Raw genomic sequence first — 25,650 nt, forward strand, 5'->3', positions numbered from 1 at the left:
TATGAGATTTATGTTACGGCGATGTAGAATAAAAGCCATAACTACTGACTTTCAGTTTACGGTATGGATCTTGACGGTATTGGCTATACTGCTCACTTTTTGGCCTCCCAGGCAGACTCGGCGTAAAGGAAGTCCCATTAAAAAATGACTTTTTGAAAACTGCGGTAGTTACATTGCATTACGGTCAAAAAACTGTGCGGTGCAGCTAAACCTGCAAAACTCGTAATACCAGCGGTAGTGAAAAATAGCCTTAGCGCTAATTTTTCACTCATACCGCAAAACTTGTAATCTAGCCAAGTGACGTAAAAAAAGAAAAAACAGAGTATAATGGGGATAGCATAATTATTAGAAATAAAGCAAGGACCACCTCGTCGCCTTCTAACTGCTAACAAGCCACCATTACTCTTACTAAAGAGATTAACATGGACACAGCACAGCCCCAAATCCTTGCTTTCAGGGAAAAGTACCCATACAAGAATTAAAATATCTTCAGACACCAACTTCGCACATCCTCCCTTGACAGAGACAAAGAGATTGACTGGGGATTATGGGTAAGGGAAGTGATACTTAACAGCTCTGCTGGGGTGCTCTTTGCTTCCTCCTGCTGGCCTGGAGTGAATATTCAACTAGTAATTGGAATGATTTGTGGACTCTGCATGCCATAGGAAAGAAAATCCCTTTATTACCCATTCCCCAGTTTTGCATAACCAACACAGTTATAATAATACACATATTTTACCTTTGCAATTACCTTGTATCTAAGCTTGGATTTTAGCCAGTAAGTGCTAACTCCTAGGTAACTTCACGTGCGTGAGCTCAATGTTATCTATATGACACACATGAACTAACACCCTCTAGTGGTCACAATGCATTCAAATTAGAGGCGGCCTTCAAGGTCTAAAAAAATTAGCATATGAGCCTACCTAGGTTTAGCTTTCAACTAAGAATACCAAGAGAACAAAGCAAAATTGGTGATAAAAGTAAATTGGAAAGTTTTTTAAAATTGCATACCCTATTTGAATCATGAAAGTTTATTTTGGACTTGACTGTCCCTTTAACTGTTTACGGAACAAAAAAGTGTCACAAAACACATGAAAAATACATTACAAATTACAGCTAGACTCATAATAACACTATTGAATAAAAATTAATTAAAAAATGCACAAAAAAGTTATAAGGGGCTCAAAGATATGAGGTCTCAGGTGTTAGAAACTTAAGACTAGATTACGATTTTTGCGGTAAGAGCTGCTCGGTGCTAAGTTGCAAGTTATTGTCACCGCTCACCTCCCTCTAGCGCTGCTATTACAGGTTTACAAAAACCCGGCATTAGCAGGCAATATAGCAGTGTAAAGCAAAATTGAGCTCCATACTGCACTTCAATACCAGCGCTGCTTTAAACTGGTTTTACGTGCTCGTGCACAATTTCCCCATAGACATAAATGGGGAGAGCCATCTGAAAAAAGTCTAACACCTGCAATAAAGGAGCGTAAAGCTCCGTAACGCAGCCCCATTGATTACTATGGGGAAAGAAAATTTATGTTTAAACCTAACACCCTAACATAAACCCTGAGTCTAAACACCCCTAATCTGCTGCCCCCGACATCACCGCCACCTACATTATACTTATTAACCCCTAATCTGCTGCCCCGACATTGCCGCCACCTACATTACAGTTATTAACCCCTAATCTGCTGCCCCCGACATCACCGCCAACTACATTATACTTATTAACCCCTAATCTGCTGCCCCGACATTGCCGCCACCTACATTACAGTTATTAACCCCTAATCTGCTGCCCCCGACATCACCGCCACCTACATTATACTTATTAACCCCTAATCTGCTGCCCCGACATTGCCGCCACCTACATTACAGTTATTAACCCCTAATCTGCCGCCCACAACATCGCCGCCACCTACATTACACTTATTAATCCCTAACCTGCCGCCACCGCCGCCACCTGCATACAGTTATTAACCCCTAATCTGCTGCTCCCAATGTTGCCGCCACCTACCTACACTTATTAACCCCTAATCTGTCGCCCCCAGTGTCACCGCCACTATACTAAAGTTATTAACCCCTAAACCTAACACCCACTAACTTTAATGTAATTAAAATGAATCTAAAGAAAACCTACTATTAATAACTAAATTATTCCTATTTAAAACTAAATACTTACCTATAAAATAAACCCTAAGATAGCTACAATATAACTAATAGTTACATTGTAGCTATCTTAGGTTTTATTTTTTTTTCACAGGTAAGTTTGTATTTATTTTAACTAGTTAGACTGGTTAGTAAATAGCTGTTAACTATTTACTAACTACCTAGCTAAAATAAATACAAATTTACCTGAAAAATAAAACCTAACCTGTCTTACACTAACAGCTAACCTTACACTACAATTAAATAAATTAAATAAATAGGTAGTTTATGGGTGTTAGTGTACTTTTTAGCACTTTAGTTATGAGTTTTATGTTACGGCGTTGTAGCATAAAACCCATAACTACTGACTTTCAGTTTACGGTATGGATCTTGACGGTATTGGCTGTACTGCTCACTTTTTGGCCTCCCAGGCAGACTCGTAATACCGGCGCAAAGGAAGTCCCATTGAAAAAGGACTTTTTGAAAGCTGCTGTAGTTACGTTGCTTTACGGCCAAAAAAGTGTGCGGTGCAGCTAAACCTGCAAGACTCGAAATACCAGCGGTAGTGAAAAAGAGCCTTAACGCTGCTTTTTCACTCATACCGCAAAATTCGTAATCTAGCCGATAGAGAATCATACATATACATGTCTAAAGATGTATATGCATGTATATGTATGTATATATATATATACTGTATATATATATATGTGTGTGTGTACATATGTATTTATATGTGTATATATGTATTTGCAGACATAAATACACATATAAACACATAAATACATATGTACACACATTGTACAGTATATTGGAGGCCTTCGCAGTTAAGTAGATGAAAACATGTGAAAGCATATTTATGCAATATTCACAGGGTATACGTATATTAGTCTGTGATTGGCTGATGTCTGTCAGATGATACTGTGACTGCTATTTTGAAATTCAGAGTAGGTGTTAAATCATTGTCTTTTTATTATGCACTTGTAATTATGCAATTCTACTGCATTAAGTGGTCCTTCAATTATACATTGTTTTCATGGAAACAATGAATAGCTGCATTCTTATATTTCTCGTACAGACTCTTTTTCATACCCTTCTGTTGCTTATTGGGAATTATTATATTATTGCTCTGTATTTTTGTTCAAATTAACCATTTGTTTAACAACCTTTTGCTTAACTGATCTATTAATACGTATTTACTTACATATGCACTTTGTGTCTGCTATATTTTAAATTCCCCTAATATATCAAATACAAGCAGTCAAGTCAGGTATTTGCATTAGGGAAAGCTGACTTGGTGGTCTCATAATAAACAGAAACTAGTTTAATGTATCTTGCAAAACATATTTAGAAGGTACATTGAGTATTTCTTTTGCACTGAAGCTAATAAATACATTGATGTGTTACAAGATACCCCAAATCTTATGTTTCTGCACCCTCAAGCTGTAGACTGTAAGTTCTTCGGAGCAGGGCACTCCTTCTTTAGTAGTTTTGTTTAGTCTGTTATGCTTTTTGTATCTTATCACAAATCTTTGACATTGTGTTCCCCTATCTTTATCTACAGAATTATTAATATCATTTTCTTTAGCTGTATCAGGATAACTGTATTGTGTTAACTACTCTCCTCCCTAAGTTAAGCATATTGACCTTTCAAATCATTTTATGATGATACAAAATTCCCATAAATATTATTTTCATACCCTTCTGCACTTTACAACACATTTTTTTTCACAAACACAAAATAAATCTTAGACAGAATGATGTATTCAAAGAAAAGGCTGAGGATAACATGTAGATTTATTTTTAAAAGTTTCATTAGCTGTTTAATTTCATTAGCTGTTTAATTTCATTAGCTGTTTCATTTAGCTGCTTATTGACAAAATATGTGTAATGTTTAAGTGCCTACAAACAATGGGAACTGCCATGTTGTAACTTAGGTTACATTATCTGCTGTGGTCAATTAGGGACAGTTATAAATAGGTCACTAGAGTATTCAGCCAATGGCTGTGTGGGATATAACAGGGTTCACACTTCCATTTCTAACAGGAACTGAAAAGCTCACAATTTCAGAATGGAATTACAGGAAAAGGGGACACAATAAATAATGAACGTATATTGAAGAGTATATATGAGTATGATTTATCTTTTTATATTACTATCTCAAAGTGTTTAATGTCCCTTTAAATGGTATTTAAACAAAAGCAAGGGAGTGAGGGGAGATAGACTGTTTTGGAATTCAAAGGGCCACCTGTATGTAAGTAATTATCACCACTACCAGAGCAGTAACACTGTGTCACTTATTACCTGTAACTAAAGCTGGGCAGGATGTGATATCCACACCTTTCATCGAGACGTTAATGTGCGCGTTTAGAAAACATTCAATGGCCGCTTTGTCGCAGCTACATAGAAGCCGTTCACAAGAACCTCCAGCCTCTAGGGGAACAAAACAAGGAGTCATTTACAGATCTATTTCTCAGCATCTGCTACACTTTGTTAGAGGACATAAAAAGAAAACAATTAACTGTACATTTCACTTTACTCTTTCATACACTGAAAAAAGAAATAAAGTATAGTAATGCATTTAGATAGTGACCCAAACACATGTATTGTATTGGCTTTTTATATTGTGACTGGCATACCACATGTAAGGTTTTTGGACAGACAGCTGACATCAGTGGAAAATTCTGCTGGGTCCCAGGTGCAGTCCAATTCAAGAGCTTCTTCGTAACATTTGCGATGCTGGAAGCAACAGCTGGAGGTAAATCAAGCACAGTGTTAAAGAGACATGAAACCTACATTTTTTCCTTTCATTATTTAGAAAGAACATGCATTTTTGAACAACTTTCCAATGGACTTCTATTATCTAATTTGCTTCATTCTCTTGATATCCTTGGTTGAAAAGCATATCTAAATAGGCTCAGTAGCTGCTGATTGGGGGCTGCACATAGATGACTAGTGTGACTGGCTCACCCATGTGCATTGCTAATTCTTTAACAAGGAATATATAAAGAATTAAGCAAATTAGATAATAGAAGTAAATTGGAATGTTGTTTAAAATTGCATTCTCTATGTTAATCATGAAAGAAAAATGTTGGGTTTCATTTCTCTTTAATTCAAAAAATCTAATTATTGTAGAATATTGTTAGACTGTTTGGATTCAATATTTATCATGAATGTAGTTATTATCATGTTTATATGTAATTTAAAGAAAATAACTCATTGTGTAGCTCATTTAGCAGATCTAAACAAGTCAGAAGGCTTGCTTATCACACTGTACAAACCCTAGCTAAGCTTAAAACTGTGTGAACAGCAGGCTATGGGGTAAAGGCAGTCTGCAGAAAAGCAGACTGAAATAGAAGAGTCATTGTGAACCCTTATTTGCATGTCTTACCCAGAATCCTTTGCTGCATTGGAAACAGTGTACCCAGGGTTTTTCTGTGGGAAAAGCAAGCATTCTGACTTGTTTAAATCTGCTAAATGAGCTACCCAATGAGTTATTTTCTTTCTTTAAATTTTGTGTTTAGTGCTTATGAAACAGTCAGATGATTTATATAATTTGGTTATTAGGCTAGAATGAAAGAAAGCAAATTATATCCATTTTTCTAATTATTTACTTTTAATTTATTAAAAAGATATTATTCTTAAAGTTTTTATACATTTTTTTTTAAAAAAAGGAGGATTTTAATATAAACATCAGAAGGAAGTACTAATTAGCCAGTAAGCATTGTGGGAAGCTATTACAACCTAATCAGACTTAGTATAAATTTACCTAGCACTGCTGTATTATTTCAGTTTAAAATGAACAAACATTATATCCCATTTTAAGCAAAAATAAAGGATTAAATAAAAAAATCTATACATAATTTATAAACAGTAAATAATAATTAAATAATATCGAAATCCCTTTTTTATTTTGCCTATTATTCTGAAATGCAATTAATTAATCTTATGAAATCTGAGTCGGAAAAGTGCTTAGCGTGAAACTCATTTTTAATACGCATCATAAATATACTTTTAAATATAATTTTGCTTAACACCTGAATGATATATTTTATAATGCAATTTCATAAGGATATCGTTATCACATGAAGCTCAGTCAAGCACTAAAGGGGGTTTGGATTTACGGAGTATTCTTACTATTTTATCTATCTATATGGCAGATTACGAGTGGGGCGCTAACTGTGGCACGCAAGCAATATCTGGCTTATTGCAGCTGTTTGTGCGCATCAGAAGTAGCACGTGTATGTTAAAAGTAAACACATCAAGGACGATCAAATTTAACATGCGATGGGATAGCGCGACCTCAGAGCTCTGGTTAACTGTTATGCTCTAATAAAAAGTTGCACAAAATACTTTAAAAATACATTAGCAAGTACAGTTACACTCATAATAACACTAAATAATAAAAATGATTGAAATAAAAAATTGCATAACATTCTTTTTAAGTGCTCAAAGATATGAGGTCTCAGGTGTTAGAAAAAAAGGACTGCAAAGTGCTTTAACATAGATACATTCATATACATGTCTAGATATGTATATGGTTGTATGTATATATATATATATATGTTTGTGTATTTATATGTTTACAGACATATACACATATAAACAAATATGTTGATATATAAAGACACACACACACACAAATATATATATATACATATATATATATATAAATATATATATATATATACACACAGTATATATACATATATATATATTTATATATGTATGAGTGCATTGGAGCCCTTTGCAGTCAAGTAGCTGAAAACTGTAAAATCATATTTATGCAATATCCATATTTAATTAAGTGTTTAACTATGCATTTAATGTAAATACAGGGAGTGCAGAATTATTAGGAAAGTTGTATTTTTGAGGATTAATTTTATTATTGATCAACAACCATGTTCTCAATGAACCCAAAAAACTCATTAATATCAAAGCTGGAAGTAGTTTTTAGTTTGTTTTTAGTTATAGCTATTTTAGGGGGATATCTGTGTGTGCAGGTGACTATTACTGTGCATAATTATTAGGCAACTTAACAAAAAACAAATATATACCCATTTCAATTATTTATTTTTACCAGTGAAACCATATAACATCTCAACATTCACAAATATACATTTCTGACATTCAAAAACAAAACAAAAACAAATCAGTGACCAATATAGCCACCTTTCTTTGCAAGGACACTCAAAAGCCTGCCATCCATGGATTCTGTCAGTGTTTTGATCTGTTCACCATCAACATTGCGTGCAGCAGCAACCACAGCCTCCCAGACACTGTTCAGAGAGGTGTACTGTTTTCCCTCCTTGTAAATCTCACATTTGATGATTAACCACAGGTTCTCAATGGGGTTCAGATCAGGTGAACAAGGAGGCCATGTCATTAGATTTTCTTCTTTTATACCCTTTCTTGCCAGCCACGCTGTGGAGTACTTGGACGCGTGTGATGGAGCATTGTCCTGCATGAAAATCATGTTTTTCTTGAAGGATGCAGACTTCTTCCTGTACCACTGCTTGAAGAAGGTGTCTTCCAGAAACTGGCAGTAGGACTGGGAGTTGAGCTTGACTCCATCCTCAACCCGAAAAGGCCCCACAAGCTCATCTTTGATGATACCAGCCCAAACCAGTACTCCACCTCCACCTTGCTGGCGTCTGAGTCGGACTGGAGCTCTCTGCCCTTTACCAATCCAGCCACGGGCCCATCCATCTGGCCCATCAAGACTCACTCTCATTTCATCAGTCCATAAAACCTTAGAAAAATCAGTCTTGAGATATTTCTTGGCCCAGTCTTGACGTTTCAGCTTGTGTGTCTTGTTCAGTGGTGGTCGTCTTTCAGCCTTTCTTACCTTGGCCATGTCTCTGAGTATTGCACACCTTGTGCTTTTGGGCACTCCAGTGATGTTGCAGCTCTGAAATATGGCCAAACTGGTGGCAAGTGGCATCTTGGCAGCTGCACGCTTGACTTTTCTCCGTTCATGGGCAGTTATTTTGCGCCTTGGTTTTTCCACACGCTTCTTGCGACCCTGTTGACTATTTTGAATGAAACGCTTGATTGTTCGATGATCACGCTTCAGAAGCTTTGCAATTTTAAGAGTGCTGCATCCCTCTGCAAGATATCTCACTATTTTTGACTTTTCTGAGCCTGTCAAGTGCTTCTTTTGACCCATTTTGCCAAAGGAAAGGAAGTTGCCTAATAATTATGCACACCTGATATAGGGTGTTGATGTCATTAGACCACACCCCTTCTCATTACAGAGATGCACATCACCTAATATGCTTAATTGGTAGTAGGCTTTCGAGCCTATACAGCTTGGAGTAAGACAACATGCATAAAGAGGATGATGTGGTCAAAATACTAATTTGCCTAATAATTCTGCACTCCCTGTATTTCACATTCTAATGTTCTTCGCATAGGGAAATATGTTCTAAGTATTTATAAATAGATATTCATATATGTATAAATCTTTACCTATACATAATTTATATATATATAGTAACTAATAGATTGGAAAAGCACACTCCCACTCGCGCAACAAAACAAAGTACCAGGGTGCATAATATTTCTCAATAAACACAGTCCAGCAATTGCACTCTCTGGATTTAAATCACAGCAAACTTTATTGTGAACGTTTTCGGAGCATTCACTCCTTCTTCAGTCTGAGGAAGGAGTGAATGCTCCGAAAACGTTCGCAATAAATTTTGCTGTGATTTAAATCCAGAGAGTGCAATTGCTGGACTGTGTTTATATATATATATTGGTATCAGAGTTCACTCTAAGGCACTGATTTTCCAGACTGTCCTTGGGCCTCCACAACATGCCAGATTTTTAGGATTACCTTGGGTGAGAGCAGGTTAAATAACCATATTTACTAATTAGCTGATTATTTCACCTGTGCTCTTGCTTAGATATCCCCAAAATCTGGCCCGTTAGAGAGGCCTGAGGACATGCTTGAAAACCAGTGCTCTAAGGCTAGTTTTCTGAGCGACCCAGCAGTAAAACAGTTAATTAGTACAATTAGCAAACATTACACAATGCAGACTGCAAGATTGTGGTTCCCTTATTAACTGTTTCCCTGCTGGGATGCTAGCAAAACTGGCCTTAGAGGGAACACTGATAGGTATAGATATATGTTGTACTAAAAAACATAATAAATAGAAATATGTATTTATGAATAAATAGAAAATATTCTTCTATGTGAAGAACCTTGGAATGTTAAATATTAATATTTCATGTCGGGTTAGCGCATTTGATTAAATGCCATCAGGTTTACGTGGTTTGTTGGGTGTTAGATTTTTTTTCTTTCAGCTTTTTGTGCTCCATTGAAGTCAATAGGGGAATAATTTAATGTGGTTGCAATATTCTATCTTTGGCTTTTTGCAAGTGTCAGGTTAGTGCACAAGAGAAAACTTTTTAATTTCAATTTGTACCTGAAGCGTTCAAAAAACTGAAGTCAAACACAGAGTGTGAACAGGATTGATAATTAGCTCTCCACTTGCAATCAAGTCCATATATGGTTACAATTTTTCAACTACATAAGGACAAGTTCTCAAGCATAGAACCTGTCTGTCTACAATCGCTTGGAAAAAATTAGGATTGCACAAGAACTCTCTTTTGCAATTGATTGGCTACATGATTGCAGGGCCGTGCAATCATCTCTAACTCGCTCATTCAGGGTGAATTGTCTCCGCCACCTGTGAGTATGAACTGCTTTTTAAATTTGTGGTTGCATTTTAAAGTCTCAGAAGCTGTGAGCCTGCAAATGCAGCTTGATAAAATTTCCTCATAGAAATAAAAATGCTTCTATAAAACTTACCTGTCTGTTGCATCAATTGGAAGACCCTCCATCTCAAACCTACACGTACAGCCATAGTCTTCAAAGTCTTTGGGACAAAGCCCAGTGACACATTTTAATTTGCTCACAAAATTTAGTAAAGCTGGAAAATTCGTAAATATTGCTTGCAGCCAAGTAAAATGGGATCCCAAGCAATCTATGGGCAAAACATAAATATACATTAGATTTTGTCTATTTTATTATATCTGAAAAAATATTGATTCTGATCACTTGATGTAAATAATAAAACTTGCTAATAAGCTCCTTTCATATCCTTTTTGCAATAGAATTATTTAACATTTCCTGATGTAAAACACAACATTTAATTGTTCACTTGTTTTAGTAACAGGGAGGCTTGTCACCAGACATCACCAAGCACCTGGAATTATAGAGATCAAAAACATTTTTCAAATAACTGACAAATCTCAACATCAACTGTTTAAAGAAGACTGCAAATCCTGCCTTCATTGTAGAATTGTTGCATAGAAAGCACTTGTTTTGGCCAATGAACACTGGCAATGGACATCAGACCAGTCAAAATATGTAATTTTTTATTATATTTTTTATTATGAGGAGAACTTGTACATAAATAGAATTCTGCATTTTCAGAATCACAACATTGTCCATACATAAACGCAATGCATACTAATCATAAGGGTAGTGTTCTATGACTCATTTGAACATTTTTGAACTACAAGGATATGAAGAAGACCAACATCTCAAAATAATATACTGAAGAGTATGATAACTGATAGAATGGATGGAGAACATTAGGTTTCGTGGCAGTTACGTGGCAGTTCTCATGCTCATAATGTGGTATATACCAGTAAATGGAAAATGGAACAGAAGAAAAAATAATGATAACAATTATAATCCTCTCTCCCCCATTACTTCAAGCCTACTCTATGATGCACTGTAGGCTTGATTAAGCAGTCCTTTTATGATCACAGTCAAACCATATCTGTTGCAAAAGGGGTATGTAATAAAGAATCTCTAACACCTGTACCCTTGTAGTGAGTTAAGCTTGCTGCCTGGATCAAGCAATGGCTATTTTGACTGCTCTATACAGACAAATACACCACACACCTTCAGCCGTTCCTGTTTACTGCGGATTGGTTCAGGTATCTATGATGTTCTCTGAAGCTCACTCCTCTGATTGGTGAGATACTACCACATGACCTGCCTTGGATTCTGGAAGCGAGTCTGTCGGTGACTTTCTGAGGTCCCGGCCTGCTGTGTTTGGCACCGTTCTGTGCCCTCTCCCTTGTGAGTAGCCATCTGCTTGGTATTTTGTGTTTTCTGTGTACCCTGTGCACATGATACTGCTCTATGTGGCACCTCTCTTTCTGTTTCTACAGGACTTTACCATGACCCATCTATTTGGGAGTGCTGTCATCTCTTCTGGATTTTATACATTGTGATATATGCTCTCATCACATATAAGCGCACCTCCATAGGGCTCCTCAGCTCTATCACTTTCTTTGAAATACAGAAGTAACCTTGTTGCTTCCTCAACAAAGGAACCCTAAAATGGAGTAGCACAGTATCCAGGCACAACAGTATATTTATGTTGAATTTGGCAAGTAATTGGAAACATTCCTGCCACAAAGGTGTCAGGGATGGGCAGGACCACCAGACATAGAGGAAGTTGCCTATACTACCACACACAAGCCAACAGCATAGAGAGGAGCAACTAGAGCTTTTGTATAGTTTTACTGGCATTAGCTAGTGTTATAGAGACAACGGCTTTTTTAAATTAAAAGGGACAGTCAACACCAGAATTTTTGTTTGAAATAAATGTGATAACAAAAATCATAAAAGGAAAACCAAATAAAGTTCTGAATAAAGGATATGTCTGTGTCCTCTGGATGAGTTTTTCAGCTTGTTAGCATTCCTCAGTGAGATCCCATAAAAAAGGAAACAGAAAATTGCAACATAGTGTGAATCTGTAATGGCACTTTGAGGAAGTAGTTGTTTTGTAACAAATGACTACTCACATTTGTTGGAGCTTTCCACTAAGCTCAAGGATATGCGCACTCCCACTTTATACTGATGGGAAAACAGTACACTAGGCAAAACTTGGATACAAATTTATTTTAAAATATATAAAAGCGTCACATAAGCCTTGATAACACCACAATGTAAGGGTACAAAAGCAGATATGCTGTAATAAATGCTTCAAATCGCCAAACTTGCAAAGAGGTAAATGGATCAGCAGGAGTGTGACCGCCGAAACCAAAACCTCTTTAGTAGCAAGACAGTAGCGCTAAGCCCCCAGGTGTCCTGGCTAGTGTAGAGACGTGATAAAACTCAATATAGAACAGTTCAGTTCCGACGTACGTTTCGCAGGTATGCTTTGTCAAGGAAATTTTTGTTGTTTTAAAAGATAGATAATCCCTTAATTTCCAATTCCCCAGTTTTGCATAACCAACACAGTTATAATTATACACGTCTTACCTCTGTAATTACCTTGTATCTAAGCCTCAGCAGACTGCCCCCTTATTTCAGTTCTTTTGACAGACTTGCATTTTAGCCAGAGCTGTCTCCATGGTAAATTCACATGCTTGAGCTCAATGTTATCTATATGAAATACGTGAACTAATGCCCTCTAGTGGCGAAAAACTATCAAAATGCATTTAGATTAGTGGTGGCCTTCAAGGTCTAAGAAATTAGCATATGAACCTCCTAGGTTTAGCTTTCAACTAAGAATACCAAGAGAACAAAGCAAAATTGGTGATAAAAGTAAATTGGAAAGTTGGTTAAAATTACATGCCCTATTTGAAACATGAAAGTTTTTTTTGGACTTGACTGTCCCTTTAACTGTATAACTTTCTTCCAACCAGTTGAGAATTAGTCTTTCGGTTATACAGAAAAGGGTTGTGGGAGGTGCCAAAAGGCAGTTGGTTACCAATATGAACTATTTCAAGAGTTAGAACTGTTTCAAAAAATATATAAGAACTGTATCCAAAAATAACGCTGTTGATAAATTTTATATGCAAGAAAGTTCATAATTCTGCTTGTTGCTAAACAAATAAATTATTGTTCCACAATGCTAGTAAAATTAGAAAAAATAAAAAACATCTAATTTATGCAATCCTAGATTAAAATCTAACGACACCGGTGTCACATATCTATGTTCACTTCAATTTTAAAATAAACTAGTAGCAACTGATATACAATAAAAACAATCGGCTAGATTACGAGTTTTGCGTTATGAGGGGTGCAGTGCCAACTTGCAAGTTATTGTCACCGGTCACTTCCCTACAGCGCTGGTATTACAGGTTTACAAAAATCCGGTGTTAACAGGCAAGAAGTGAGTGTAGAGCAAAATTGTGCTCCATACCGCACTCCAATACCAGCGCTGCTGAAAGCCGCGGTGAGCTGGTTTTTCGTGCTCGTGCACGATTTCCCCATAGACGTCAATGGGGATAGCCGGCTGAAAAAAAGCCTAACACCTGCAATAAGGCAGTGTAAAGCTCTGTAACGCAGCACCATTGATTCCTATGGGGAAACAAAATTTATGTTTACACCTAACACCTAAACCTTGAGTCTAAACACCCCTAATCTTACACTTATTAACCCCTAATCTGCCGTCCCTGACATTGCGACACCTACATTATATTTATTAACCCCTAATCTACCGCCCCCAATGTCGCCGCAACCTACCTACACTTATTAAACCCTAATCTGCCGCTCCGGACATCACCGCCGCTATAATAAACATATTAACCCCTAAACCGCCATACTCCCGCATCGTAAACACTAGTTAAATATTATTAACCCCTAATTTGCTGTCCCTAACATCGCCGCCACCTACCTAAATGTATTAACCCCTAATCTGCCTACATTTAGTAAACCCAACGTAGCCGCCACTATACTAAATCTATTAACCCCTAAACCTAAGTCTAACCCTAACCCTAACCCTAACACCCCTTAACTTAAATATAATTAAAATAAATATAAATAAAACCTACTATCATTACCTAAATAATTCCTATTTAAAACTAAATACCTATAAAATAAAACCTAAGTTAGCTACAATATAACTAATAGTTATATTGTATCTAGCTTGGGTTTTATTCTTATTTCACAGGTAAGTTTGTATTTATTTTAACTAGGTAGAATAGTTAGTAAATAGTTATTAACTATTTACTAACTACCTAGCTAAAATAAATACAAATTTACCTGTAAAATAAAACCTAACCTGTCTTACACTAATACCTAACCTTACACTACAATTAAATAAATTACATTAATTAAATACAATTCTAAATTACAGAAAAAGCAAAACACTAAATTACACAAAATAAAAAAAGAAATTATTAGATATTTAAACTAATTACACCTAATCAAAATAAAAAAAAGCCTCCCCAAAATAAAAAAACCCTTCGCCTAAACTAAACTACCAATAGCTTTTAAAAGGGCCTTTTGCGGGGCATTGCCCCAAAGAAATCAGCTCTTTTACCTGTAAAATAAAATACAAACAACCCCCCAACAGTAAAACCCTCCACCCACCCAACCAATCCCCCAAATAAAAACCTAACTAAAAAACCCTAAGCTCCCTATTGCCCTGAAAAGGGCATTTGGATGGACATTGCCCTTAAAAGGGCATTTAGCTCTTTTTCAACTGCCCAAACCCCTAATCTAAAAATAAAACCCACCCAATAAACCCTTAACATTGCCTAACACTAACCCCCAAAGATCCACTTACAATTTTGAAGACCGGATATCCATCCTCAACGAAGCCGGCAGAAGTCTTCATCTAAGTGGCAAGAATTCCTCAACGAAGCCGGGAAAAGTCTTCATCCAAGCCGGCAGAAGTGGTCCTTCAGATGGGCAGAAGTCTTCATCCAGACGGCATCTTCTATCTTCATCCATCCGGAGCGGAGCGGCTCCATCTTCAAGACACCCGGCGCCGGAGCATCCTCTTTAATTGAAGTCTTCTTCCAGAATGAAGGTTCCTTTAAATGACGTCATCCAAGATGGCGTCCCTTGAATTCCGATTGGCTGAAAGAATTCTATCAGCCAATTGGAATTAACGGTGAAAAAATCCTATTGGCTGATCCGATCAGCCAATAGGATCGAGCTCTCATTCTACTGGCTGCACCGCTCACTTATTGGCCTCCCACAAAAAGCTTGAAATATCGGCGCTATGGAAGTCCCATTGAAAAAAGACTTTACGCAAATTGCGGTACAGCTTTTTTGACAAGACTCGTAATAGCAGCGGTAGTGAAAAAGCAGCGTTATAACCCATAATGCTGCTTTTTCACTCATAATGCAAAATTTGTAATCTAGCCGAATGTTAGTTCACATGGACAAATAGTAGAAGTGTAATAGTATTTTCACTCAATATTTTTTTTTAATGCAAAATATATATTATAACGTTGTGTGTATTATTACCTATGATACTTCATAACTTCAGATCTTTGTTATAAGAAATATTATGCCTCAATGAAATGTATCTATGCAAATACAATAATGTGTTCTCTAATAGTTAAATCACAGATTCGACTGGTTTGTAAATTTGACTAATTATCAAGTCCCCAATACAAGTTAGGATGGTTAATAGCTTGATCTCAATGGCTCTCCAACGTGTTATTCTCCAAAGTATTTATTCCGTGGGTAATAATGTTAATAATACCTTCAGGTTTATAAGTGTTTCAAGGGTCTTACCACCTAATTTGGTGAAGTCCTCTGATACCTGACATAGGTTGAGGCTGGCATCTTCCTTTCTCACAGCCTCACTCTGTTTGATCCTCCAAATTCAGACACTGAATATCAGCGGTTCACACAGACTGGGATTTAGCAGCTTAAATTCTCATCCCCTGTGATCTCAACATCTCCGGTTTCTTTACACTGCTTGTCAGCGATCTTAAACAAGCTGTAGCTGGCGGTTAGGTTTCTCAGGGAATTTTCTCCTCCACTAAACAGCTGATGAGTTATCCTGTCTTGCAGTGCGCGCACTTTTTTGAAATTGCTCCTACCGCTTCACCTGTACACTTACGTTTGTTGTTGGTGTACTTTTCGGTGTTGCGGTTATGGGAGCGCTGGTAGTTGGAATAACTGTTTCAGTCACTTTCATACCACTCTTTGGTTATGTCCTCTGTAAGTATCAACACGTATCGACTCCCATAGAGCCTTTGTCAAGATAGTTTGTCTTTTTAGTCTTTGTAGTGATGTCGCAAACATAAAATTTTGCGTTCGCGAACGGCGAACGTGAACTTCCACAACTGTTCGCGAACGGGCGAACCGCCATAGACTTCCATAGGCAGGCGAATTTTAAAACCCACAGGGACTCTTTCTGGCCACAATAGTGATGGAAAAGTTGTTTCAAGGGGACTAACACCTGGACTGGGGCATGCCGGAGGGGGATCTATGGCAAAACTCCCATGGAAAATCACATAGTTGATAGTTGAGTCTGGTTTTAATCCATAAAGGGCATAATTCACCTAACATTCCTAAATTGTTTGGAATAACGTGCTTTAAAACATCAGGTATGATGTTGTATCGATCAGGTAGTGTAAGGGTTACACCCGCTTCACAGTGACAGACCAAACTCCCCGTGTAACGCACCGCAAACAGTCCATTTGCAAAACCGCAAACTCCCCATTTGCACAAGGTTGGATACCAAGCTAGCCATGTCCCGTTCCTTGTCCTCACTGATGTCATTGAAGGTCTCTTCCTCCACCCAGCTACGTACAACACCAAGGGTCCCCGAAAGGTGACAACAAGCCCCCTGGAACGCCTGCTGTGTTTGGTCTTCCACCTCCTCAAAGCCACTTTCTTCCTCTGACTCCTCTTCTTCAGACTCCTCTCTCTGCGTTGCCTCTCTCTGCATTATTATAAGGTGTGTTAAGTAGTACTATTCCTATCAGTTTAATCCCTGTTACGTCCCCTATCAGGGGACGTGTATATGGCATCGATTTTAGGAACCGGGAGATGGAAAAAGATGCTTGGTCGGTCCTCCTACTTCAAATTTGGGGCACTGCGCGTGCAATCTAATGTGCCACCAGATAGGAGTGGTGTGTTAAGTAGTACTATTCTTATCAGTTTAATCCCTGTTACGTTCCCTATCAGGGGACGTGTATATGGCATCGATTTTAGGAACCGGGAGATGGAAAAAGAGGCTTGGTCGGTCCTCGTACTTCAAATTTGGGGCACTGCGTGTGCAATCTAATACGCCACCAGATAGGAGTGGTGTGTTAAGTAGTTCTATTCTTATCAGTTTAATCCCTGTTACGTCCCCTATCAGGGGACCTGTATATGGCATCGATTTTAGGAACTGGGAGATGGAAAAAGATGCTTGGTCGCTCCTCCTACTTCAAATTTGGGGCACTGCATGTGCAATCTAATCTACCACCAGATAGGAGTGGTGTGTTAAGTAGTACTATTCTTATCAGTTTAATCCCTGTTACGTCCCCTATCAGGGGACGTGTATATGGCATCGATTTTAGGAACCGGGAGATGGCGAAAGATGCTTGGTCGGTCCTCCTACTTCAAATTTGGGGCACTGTGCGTGTAATCTAATGTGCCACCAGATAGGAGTGGTGTGTTAAGTAGTTCTATTCTTATCAGTTTAATCCCTGTTACGTCCCCTATCAGGGGACGTGTATATGGCATAGATTTTAGGAACCGGGAGATGGAAAAAGATGCTTTGTCGGACCTCCTACTTCAAATTTGGGGCCCTTTTTTTTGGTTTGGTTTTTGAAGCCACAGTGCAGCACCAGAGGCCAGAAAAATTTGGCATGTACACATGCCTGAAAAATTAGGTATTGTTGCAGCCAGAAAAATTGATGTTTGTTTCCCAGGCAGAAAGTGCCCTAAAACATTGCGGCTTGAACCCTAGTTGGTGGCGGATAAGTCACGCAAGTCATTCGGCATTCAGAGATAAAATACAGCAGCGTGTGGACCATTTTTAGCCCAAGGCAGCTCATCTCATCAGGCCTTTTTTAGTCAAATGTATTGCCCACTGTCAGTCCTTTCGGGATCCATCCCTCATTCATCTTAATAAAGGTGTGCTAAACTAGACTTTTTTGACCTAGGCGACTTCTCTTCTCAGTGACAATACCTCCTGCTGCACTGAATGTCCTTTCTGACAGGACACTTGAAGCGGGGCAGGCCAGAAGTTCTATCGCAAATTGGGATAGCTCAGGCCACAGGTCAAGCCTGCACACCCAGTAGTCAAGGGGTTCATTGCTCCTCAGAGTGTCGATATCTGGGATATCTTAGGAGTGTTGAATTCCAACGTGTCAGGCTGTCGCAAATCAAGCGCCTCACTGGCATGTTGTTTCGTCGCTGGATATCTGAAAAGTGCGCCATGGCCGTGTAGGAATACCTGAAATGGCCACACACCTTCCTGGCCTGCTTCAGGACGTCCTGTAAGCCTGGGTACTTATGCACAAAGCGTTGTACGATCAGATTACACACATGTGCCATGCATGGCACATGTGTCAATTTGCCCAAATTCAATTCCGCCACCAAATTTCTTCCATTGTCACAAACCACTTTGCTGATCTCCAGTTGGTGCGGAGTCAGCCACTGATCCACCTGTGCATTCAGGGTGGACAGGAGTGCTGGTCCGGTGTGACTCTCTGCTTTCAGGCAAGTCAACCCCAAGACGGCGTGACACTGCCATATCCGGGATGTGGAATAGTACCTGGGGAGCTGGGGGGGTGCCGTTGATGTGGAACAAGACGCAGCAGCAGAAGAGGACTCAGCCGAGGAGGTTATGGAAGAGGATGGAGTAGGAGGAGTAGAGGAGGTGGCAGGAGAACTGCCTGCAAGTCGTGGCGGTGTCACCAACTCCTCTGCAGAGCCACGCATTCCATGCTTGGCAGCCATAAGCAGGTTTACCCAATGCGCAGTGTAGGTGATATACCTGCCCTGACCATGCTTTGCAGACCAGGTATCAGTGGTCATATGGACCCTTGCCCCAAGACTGTGTGCCAGACATGCCATTACTTCCTTTTGCACAATTGAGTACAGGTTGGGGATTGCCTTTTGTGCAAAGAAATTTCGGCCGGGTACCTTCCACTGCGGTGTCCTAATAGCTACAAATTTTTTTAACGTCTCAAACTCCACCAGCTTGTATGGTAAAAGCTGGCGAGCTAAGAGTTCAGACAAGCCAGCTGTCAGATGCCGGGCAAGGGGGTGACTTTGTGACATTGGCTTCTTACGCTTACAGACACCTGACTGTGGGCAGATGAGCAAGAACTGCTCAAGGCGAGACACATAGTGGCTGATGGTTGAGAGGGGGCAAGGAGGACAGCAGTGGTTGACGTGGCTGAAGATGCTGGACCAGGAGGAGGATGGCGGCTTTGAGTTTGTGTGCTGCTTGTACTCATGTGTTGATCCCATAGGCGTTTGTGATGTGCGATCATGTGCCTTCGCAAAGTAGTTGTACCTAGGTGGGTGTTGGACTTCCCACGACTCAGTTTCTTTTGGCACAGGTTGCAAATGGCATCGCTGTTGTCAGAGGCAGACACACAAAAAAAATGCCACACTCCTGAGCTCTGCAATGACGGCATTCTGGTGGTGGCAACAGCATGCGTTGATTGGCGTGCTGTCTGGCTGACCCCAGGTGCCGATGCATGCTGTCTGACTGTGCCACTAGCCCCTTGCAACGACCTCCCCCTGCTTCCAACTCGTCTCCTCCTCCTCTCTGTCTCCCCATCTGAACTTTCCCCCTCTTCTTCTTCTCTTCTAGCGGGCACCCACGTGACATCCACGGATGCATCGTCATCATCAACCGCTTCACTTGTATCTGACAACTCAGCAAAGGAAGCAGCAGTGGGTACAACATCATCATCATCATTACACCGTACGTCCATGTGTGTAATGCTGCCTGACTGAGACATATTCCTGTTATCTACATCCTCTGGCAATAATGGTTGCGCCTCACTATCACTCATTTCTTCCAACTGATGTGTAAATAACTCCTCTGACAGATCAAGTGAAGCGGCTGTGGTGCTAGTGTTGGTGGTGGCGGCGGCAGGCGGGCGAGTGGTAACTTGAGAGGTGCCCGAAGTTCGGGGTACATGGCCTCTGAACACTGGGCATTATTCTAGGGCCAAAGGGAATCACAGCACCATGAACACGACGGCCCCTGCGGGGTGGCCTGCCTCTGCCTGTCATTTTTTTTTCGATTAGAGGTACTATGCGTGCAAGCTACTGTGACAACAGATATGAGTGGCACTGTGCACTGGCAGAAGTTGGCAGAGTAGACGCTGTAGGCCTGACACACACGCTTGCAGACAACTAACTGCTATTCAATCTATTACAGTCAAAATTGTGTTTTTTTTTAAATGTACACTACTGTTACACCAGATATGAGTTGCACTGGTGTGACACTGTGCCCTGGCAGGCACTGAAACGCACACGTGTGAAGGAAACTGACACTGCTATTATTTCACAGTCAAAAAAGTGTTTTTTTTTTTTAAATGTACACTACTGTTACACCAGATATAAGTTGCACTGGTGTGATACTGTGCCCTGGCAGGCACTGAAACGCACACGTGTGAGGGAAACTGACACTGCTATTATTTCACAGTCAAAAAAGTGTTGTTTTTTTTAAATGTAAACTACTGTTACACCAGATATGAGTTGCACTGGGGTGACACTGTGCCCTGGCAGGCACTGAAACGCACACGTGTGAAGGAAACTGACTGCTATTATTTCACAGTCAAAAAAGTGTTGTTTTTTTTAAATGTACACTACTGTTACACCAGATATGAGTTGCACTGGGGTGACACTGTGCCCTGGTAGGCAGGCCCTGAAACGCACACGTGTGAAGGAAACTGACTGCTATTATTTAACACAGTCAAAAAAGTGTTGTTTTTTTAAATGTACACTACTGTTACACCAGATATGAGTTGCACTGGGGTGACACTGTGCCCTGGCAGGCACTGAAACGCACACGTGTGCAGGGTCAAAGTATTACTCAGTGATGACGAATAGGGGGCAGATCAAACATCGCATATGTTCGCCAGCCGCGGCGAACGCGAACAAGCTATGTTCGCCGGGAACTATTCGCCGGCGAACTATTCGCAACATCACTAGTCTTTTGGTATGATGAGTTCAAATTTGTCAGACACAGAAAAGATGAACAGATGACATTTGGATGTGTGGTTCTCACTGTGAAGCATTGGGGGGGAGGAGGTGATATGGAGTGGTAGTGCTTTGCTAATGACACTGTTGGATATTTAGTTAGGACTGAAAGCACACTTAAAGCAACATGAAACCCATTTTTTTTTTCTTTCATGATTCAGATAGAGCATGGAGCAACTTTCCCATTGACTTGTATTATCAAATTTGCTTCATTATCTTTGTATTCTTTGTTGATGCAGAAGCTATGCACTACAGGGAGCAAGCTGAACACATCTGGTGAACCAATGACAAGAGGGTTTTTGTGCAGCTAACTTTCAGTAATGCATTTCTGCTCCTGAGCCGACCTAAGAATGCTTTTCATCTAAGGATACAAAGAAAATGAAACATATTTGATAATAGAAATAAATTGGAAATATCTTTAAAATCACATGCTCTTTCTTAATCATGAAAAAAAACATTTTGGGTTTCATGTCCCTTTAACGAGTATGGCTACCACAATATTCTGCAATGGCATGTATTCAACATAATTAATCATTAGAAATCATATGAATATTATAATGCAGTGTCAATTCATATCCTAGGGAATTGCTTTATATAAAACCTTATCAAAGAATCTGTAATTATTTCCTTCCCTTTGTTTTTACATCTGAAAATTGCTTTTTTCATTTTCTAAACTCCAAGGCAAATTTTGCAAATTAATGATATGATTTGCATAATCTATTCATATAAAACAGATTGTCAATTCTCAAAAAATATTAGTATTTCTACTACAATTAGCGCTGCGGAACCTGTTGGCGCTCTACAAATACCTGATGATAATAATAAAAATAATGCCTAAATATATTAGCATAGGAACACATTGGTATCAATGGCTATAACTTGTATTTTGTAGATAATGCTCTAGTTTACAAGCTGCACGCTAACTGTTGCAGTGCTAGCGATATCAGCTTTTTGCTCACAATGGAAAGAGCACTCGTATCAAGTTGAAAGTAAAAGCAAATACAATCATTTACTTCTTGATAAAGTCCACCCGAGAGCGGAAGAAATGCGTAAAGTTGTTGGGAAACAATACGTGAACTTGTTCCTTTTGAGGTCCCTCAATAAACGGCATATCTGGTGTGGAAATTTGGAGCGAGTCCAAAACTGCAGGACAGTGTCAGGAGCCCAGAACCCCCTATGGCGACTGCTCTTTAGGACTGTATTACATATGCTTGATTTGCAACTATTTAAACACCACTGTGAGTTGTAGGGGTGCTGTGTTGGCTTTTGTTTTACCAGATAAATTTTTTATTATTAAACTTATATTTCTTTATATATCTGATAAGTAAAATAGTTATCTATACCGATATATCAATAGGAATAGATATATAAGTATACAGTATATATATATACAATAAAAATAAAAACATTCTGTCTGTGAAGAACATTGGACTGGGAAATATTAATAACTCCTGTATGGTTAGCTTGCAAGTGATGAGTGTTAGCTTTTTTCTTCTGCGCTCTTCATTAAAGTCTATGGGGAGAACAAGATAAAGCAGTCATGGTATTTTAAGTCCTTTGGTTAATGCGCATCAGGTTTTGCTTGAGCGGAAACTTTTTACTTTCAACTTGTAATACATGCACAAAAATCTTACTTCTGGCACAGAAGCAAAACACTAAATAGCATACCACATGTAATATGACACAGTAAATCTTGCCTCTTCAAATTTCTTTTGAAAATTAGCTTAGTCTTTAAGATGAGTATCACGTTATCAACCACTGGAAGGCAGAAGTTAAATACATTATATAATATACATAACACAGGTTTTGTCCATACTATAATAGATCTGTTTGCTTTCGGCAGGTAATCTAACACTTATGCATGTCACTTGTTTATGGCCAATAGCTTTTTAATGATTGGAGATGGACTTAGTAAAGCTGAGGCTGTGATTATTTTTCAGAAAAAGAGCAATTCCAGAACAAGGGACCAGATGTAATTTGTGAAAGCATTGCTTCACATAAAGGGTTGCTGATCCATGGGATAAACTTCCTTTAGAGGGGATAAGAAGACAAACACTATGGGGGACTTCAAGTATGCCTGGGATAAGCAAAAATCTATCCTACAAACTAGTTTAAACATTTAGGAAATTATGGGTAGACTTGCATGGTCCTTATCTGCCATCAAAATGTATGTTTATATTTAAATAAATAGCTGTCTCATCACAGTACTTTATCAATCTAAAACTAATGTCAGTTAGCAAAAAGTAAATATTCTATTTGCTATCACAAAGATGCCCAACGTTCTTGGATAAATTAACAGTTCACACTTCATCATTTGCATCTCAGGGTTAGAGAAGAGTAGAAGAGAAACAGGAAATTATTCTATATGAAGTTGTGTAGAATGTAAGAAGTATTATCTTTCTATGCAGATGATCTACTTCTATTTCTTAAAAATTCTAAGGAGAGTATACCTTTAGCTATAAATATCTAAGACTTAGTGGGATATTTATTAAAGGTATATCGGACCTTATCCAACAGTGCGGATCAGGTCCGACATACCTCGCTGAATGCGGAGAGCAATACGCTCTCCGGATTCAGCATTGCACCAGCAGCTCTTGTGAACTGCTGATGCAACGCCGCCCCCTGCAGACCCACGCCGGCAGGGGGTGTCAATCAACCCTATCATATTCGATCGGGTTGAATTTCGGCTCTCTCTGTCCGCCTGCTCAGAGTCTTTAGACCGCTGCTTCATAACTGCTGTTTCTGCCGAGTCTTCCGGGCCCTCAAGCTCCACCCATAGCTTGATAAATGGGCCTCATAATGTAAACAAGTCTGAAGTACTGTGGATCTATAACAACAAAAATAGCTATAAACAGCATCCATTTAAATAAGTTTTATATATTAAATATCTAGGAATATACTTACATAAAGATTCGAGTCATTGTTACAGACGGCATTATACTTCCTTTTTTACTAATGCAAACATCAAACAACAAAGATGGTGCACTTTTCCTATTTCTCTGTCAGCTAAAATAATGATTATAAAAATGATCTTGTTTCCACAGTTAATATACATTATACAAAATCTACCCCTCTTTTTTTGAATAAAGGTATAAAGGTCTTTAATACAGAATGTGCTTACTTTTTCTGGTGTGAGAAAAGACACATTCTTTCCATAGCTAAACTAATACAAATACCAGATTATGGTGGTGGGTCCTTTCCCAATATCAAATGGTACAATATTATAATATTAGCAATTGACTGGCTAACTGAAGGAAACTATCTTATGAATGTTTCTTTGGAGGAAGGATTGGTCTCCCCATTTCTGCCGAAAGCTTTATGACATTGCCCAACACCACATTTACCAGTACATATTCAAAATGTATCTGTATTGCAGAATGTTGTCATTGCGTGGTAAAAGCTTAGCCTAACGTTAGATTTACATTTCCAAATATCTTCTTTCCTCCCTATTTTAATCAACCTGAATTTTTTACCAGGTTTACACTCAGAGGTTTTTAAAAAATGGGCACAAAAAGGACTTCTATATATCTCAGACTTTAGATAGTTCTCACCAAATGAGATCCTTTGAAAACATTTCCAGATAATTTGGCTTATCTAATAAAAAAACTTCAACTTAGGCATTACATAGGAGGAATTACCAGGATAAATCAGGAGACGGGTCAGTTGGATAAAATTACTCACTATATTGCTCATTATAGGGCAGGTAATCATAACATAGCTTTGCTATAAAAAATTATACTGGCAAAACATGGCCAACTAAGTCTAAATAACATGCTGGACAAATGGAAGATAAAGTATAGTGATCTAACTTCAGATATAATTAAAGCAAATTTTAAACTAATTAATACCTCCATTATATTGGAATGCAGCTTAATTTAGAAAAACTGGAAAAACAAAACTACGCCTACATTAGCCACCTTTTCACCGGCCATATATCTTCAAATTATTTTTGAACAATTACATTTTTTGATAAGTGACTAAAAATCATTCTGCTCCATCCATTGCCGATTCAATTTATGCTCACGCGACAATTCCATAAGACAGAATACTTTGAAACCTTAATTTTAAGGAATATTTTCCCAGAAGAGTGGTATTAAACTTTGGTTGTTTGTTGTCTGGGGACTAAGAGAGGAGGAAATAAATGTAATTAATTCATCTGATTAATGTACAAAGTTTTTATTATTTAATTTTTATTTTCTTTTATTTTTGTGTTCTATAGATAAAGGAAAAAAGCTCAACAATGGTGATATATGGATTTTATGGTACGTCTACTTTTGTATCTATTTTCTTTTCTCTTGCACAGATATTTAATTTACAATAGATCGTATGTGAATAGATCACTTATATAACTGTTATGCTTATGAATGGTTTGACACTATGCTGTATCTTGTATACTGTTATTTTCCCTTGGGTAGGAGACTGTACAAATATATATCCATTGTTGTTAATAAAGAGATCCATTGTTGTTAATAAAGAGTAATATAAAAACAGAAAAAGAATGTAACTGTGACCTCATAATAACTGGTGTGCATTATAATTTTCCTTGCTTCAATCATGACATCTTTATC

The 25,650-nt window shown here is 38.4% G+C and overlaps 1 protein-coding gene across 1 annotated transcript in view; it reads right to left on the reverse strand.

The window, feature by feature from the left end:
• The window catches only part of OC90 (otoconin 90), a 177,446-nt gene that overhangs the window by 137,844 nt on the left and 13,952 nt on the right, over positions 1-25,650 (reverse strand). The window contains exons 3-5 of the mRNA XM_053715947.1: positions 9,959-10,133; positions 4,782-4,894; positions 4,447-4,575 (exon numbers count right to left, since the gene is read on the reverse strand). Coding sequence (XP_053571922.1) covers positions 4,447-4,575; positions 4,782-4,894; positions 9,959-10,133 — 417 coding nt within the window. The remainder of the gene's footprint in view (positions 1-4,446; positions 4,576-4,781; positions 4,895-9,958; positions 10,134-25,650) is intronic.

This window comes from Bombina bombina, chromosome 5, assembly GCF_027579735.1.
Source record: "Bombina bombina isolate aBomBom1 chromosome 5, aBomBom1.pri, whole genome shotgun sequence".
NCBI lineage: Eukaryota > Metazoa > Chordata > Amphibia > Anura > Bombinatoridae > Bombina > Bombina bombina.